The 2,699-nt window shown below is 53.9% G+C and overlaps 1 protein-coding gene across 2 annotated transcripts in view; it reads left to right on the plus strand.

Moving 5' to 3' along the window:
- FAM219B (family with sequence similarity 219 member B) overlaps window positions 1–2,699 on the plus strand; it is a 7,400-nt gene continuing 4,701 nt past the window's right edge. Inside the window, exons 1-4 of one of the 2 annotated variants that reach the window (XM_008064200.2) lie at window positions 1–207; window positions 398–485; window positions 1,158–1,235; window positions 1,677–1,725. In XM_008064200.2, the coding sequence (XP_008062391.1) occupies window positions 3–207; window positions 398–485; window positions 1,158–1,235; window positions 1,677–1,725 (420 nt within the window). In that variant the 5' untranslated portion in view covers window positions 1–2. The remainder of the gene's footprint in view (window positions 208–397; window positions 486–1,157; window positions 1,236–1,676; window positions 1,726–2,699) is intronic. The other variant, XM_021715627.1, reaches the window with a different exon arrangement.

Below are 2,699 nucleotides of genomic sequence, written 5' to 3' on the forward strand. Positions count from 1 at the left end.
CCATGGCGACCGCGGAGCCCAGTGGGCGCGCGGTGCGTGCCTCTGGCCCGGGACCCCGGCCCGGCGGAGCCCGGGACCGTGCTGCAGGGCCACCCTCCGGACAAATGGGTAGTAGAGCCCTCCGGCCGGGGGACCGCATCCCCGCGGCCGTGGAGAAGCGGGGACCGTACATGGTGACGCGCGCGCCCTCCATTCAGGCCAAGCTGCGTGAGTGTGGCTGGGGGAGGGCTCTGCCCGGGCGGGCTCCGGAGCTCCGCGGGGCCTCGCCCCCGGGAGGGAAGGGATCGCTGCGGCCTGCTCCCCCTTCAAAGTTCGTTCGGAGAGATCGGCCTCCCAGCGTGCGGGAGTCTCGGCAGAGTGGGGAAGACCCGGCTGACCCGGACCCTTTAACTTCCAGAGAAGCACCGGGACCTGGCTAAAGCCGTGCTGCGGAGAAAGGGCATGCTGGGGGCCTCGCCGAACCGACCCGACTCTTCAGGGAAAAGGTCTCAGCAGGCGCCACCCCCTCCTTGCCGCCAGCTTTCAGAGAAGGCCTTAATCCTCGGCGGGGAGACAGGGTGCTCACGTTTAAGGCCCAGCTAGTGATTGTCCCGACGGCCTGTCAGGTTCAGCATCTTTAAGAGGAAGAACCTCTTTTCCTTTAAGGATGTGTTAGTATCAGGGAAAGGGCTTTGGAATAAGGGAATTCTAGAGCAAAAGATTGTTCAGTGACTGAGTTTCTAAGTTAGGGAGGAGAAGGGTGGCTGGAATCCCCAGGAGTGAGGATGGTGGGAATGGCCAGTGCTGTTTTTTTTAATTAACAGAATGGGAAACTTTCAGAGCTCGATAGGACCTTATTCAGTGCCTCCTTTTACAGATAAGAGCTGAAACCTGGAGATATTAAGGGGTTTGCGCAAGGACTTGTAATTTTTCTGTCCTCTGGTTAAATAAGGTGAGAGGGAGGTGCTTTTTTTCCTAGAGCAGTTGGGGGAGTGGAATGAGGAAATACATGTTCTGAGGACCTGATGTGTAGTTGCAGGTAGTGGTGACTGCGTGACCAGGTAGAAGGCAAGTCCGTAGTGCAGTCAATGCTTCCATGCAGGTGAGGACTCTGACTCCCTGTGAAATGCTGGTGCGTTCATCTGTGCTTGGTCTCTTACCCCCCCATCTCCCTTCAGGTCAGTGAAGTTTAACAAGGGTTATACTGCTCTTAGCCAGAGTCCAGAAGAAAACCTAGTGCCCCTCGACTCTGACAGGTGAGTGTTCCCCTTGGAAATACCCCTTAAGGAGCAACTTGGATAGAAGTGCAGATCGCTTAGTGCCTTTGTGTGTTCCCTAGCTCCTCTAAGGCCTTCATGTACATTCTAGGGCTGTTCTCTTCTGAGCATGAGCCCTTCCCATGATGGTGTGACTAGAAGGCTCACAGGTAATTGTGCTATTCTACGATTTGGAGCACGATGTTCTCTGGGGACATCATCCACCCTATTATGTCTGCGCTGTTAGTGAAAATGATCCTGTCCCTGCCAGAGCCAATTGAGAGAAGCACTTTTACTCAGGGTAAAAGTGCTCCGGGCTTGAGTTCTTTAGCATGGCCTTTGCTTCTCAAGTCTTCCAGACGCCTTTGCAGGCTCTCCACCTTGCCATCTGCAAGTGCCCCACAAATGTCCCTTGAACTGACTGTTTTTCTCTTCTTCTAGTGATGGCGAGCTGGAATCCAGATACTCCTCCGGTTATTCTTCTGCAGAGGCAAGTCCAGAGCGCCTTTCTATGCGGCTCCAGGCTGCAGGCAGCATCACTGCCACTGCCAAATGCTTGTTTGGTGCCTGCCATGTGCACAGCACTGTGCCAGACTTCCGATCTGTTCCTGGTCTTCCATTCTTCCCTCCTCTCCTTATAAGCATGCCCACCCTGCCCAACTTAGAAGATTTTTGAGGTCATGATCAAGCCCAGAGGTATATGGTCTCCAGGTTTTTCTTTTTTTTTTTGAGTTTTAGTCTCACTCCATCTTCTAGACTGGAGTGCAGTGGCACGTTCACGGCCACCCCAGCGTCAGCGTGCTTGACTCAAGTGATCCTTATGCCTAAACCTTCCAAATAGCTGGAACTAGCCACCACACCCGGCTAATTTTTTGATTTATTATAGAGATGGGGTCTTACCAAGTTTCCCAGGCTGGTCTTGAACCCGTGAGCTCAGGCAATCTTCTCACCTTGGCCTCCGTAAGTGCTGGGAGTATAAGTGTAACACACTGCACCAGGCCTCTCTCTCTCTCTCTTTTTTTTTAGTTGGAGTCTCACTCTGTCGCCTAGGCTGGAATGCAGTGGCATGCTTACCACCACTGTAGCCTTGACCTGCTGAGCTCAGGCAACCCTTCCACCTCAGCCTTCCAAGTAGCTAGAACTCTAGGTGCACGCTACCACTCCCAGCTAATTTTTTGATTTATTGTAGAGACAAGGTCTCGCCATGTTGCCACAGGCTTGTCTCGAACCCATGGGCTCAGGCAGTCCTCTCACCTCAACCTCCCAAAGTGCTGGGATTACAGGCTTGAGCCACTGCGTCCAGCCCTCTTTCTGTCTGTTTTTTTTTTTTTTTGAGTTGGAGTCTTACTCTGTCGCCCAGACTGGAGTGCAGTGGCCACTCCCGACCACCACAGCCTCGCCTGCTGGGCTCCGGCAATCCTTCCGGCTCAGCCTTCCAAGTAGCCGGAATTACAGGCATGCGCT

This window comes from Carlito syrichta, unplaced genomic scaffold (assembly GCF_000164805.1).
Source record: "Carlito syrichta isolate Samal-C Ts95f unplaced genomic scaffold, Tarsius_syrichta-2.0.1 Scaffold307224, whole genome shotgun sequence".
Lineage (NCBI taxonomy): Eukaryota > Metazoa > Chordata > Mammalia > Primates > Tarsiidae > Carlito > Carlito syrichta.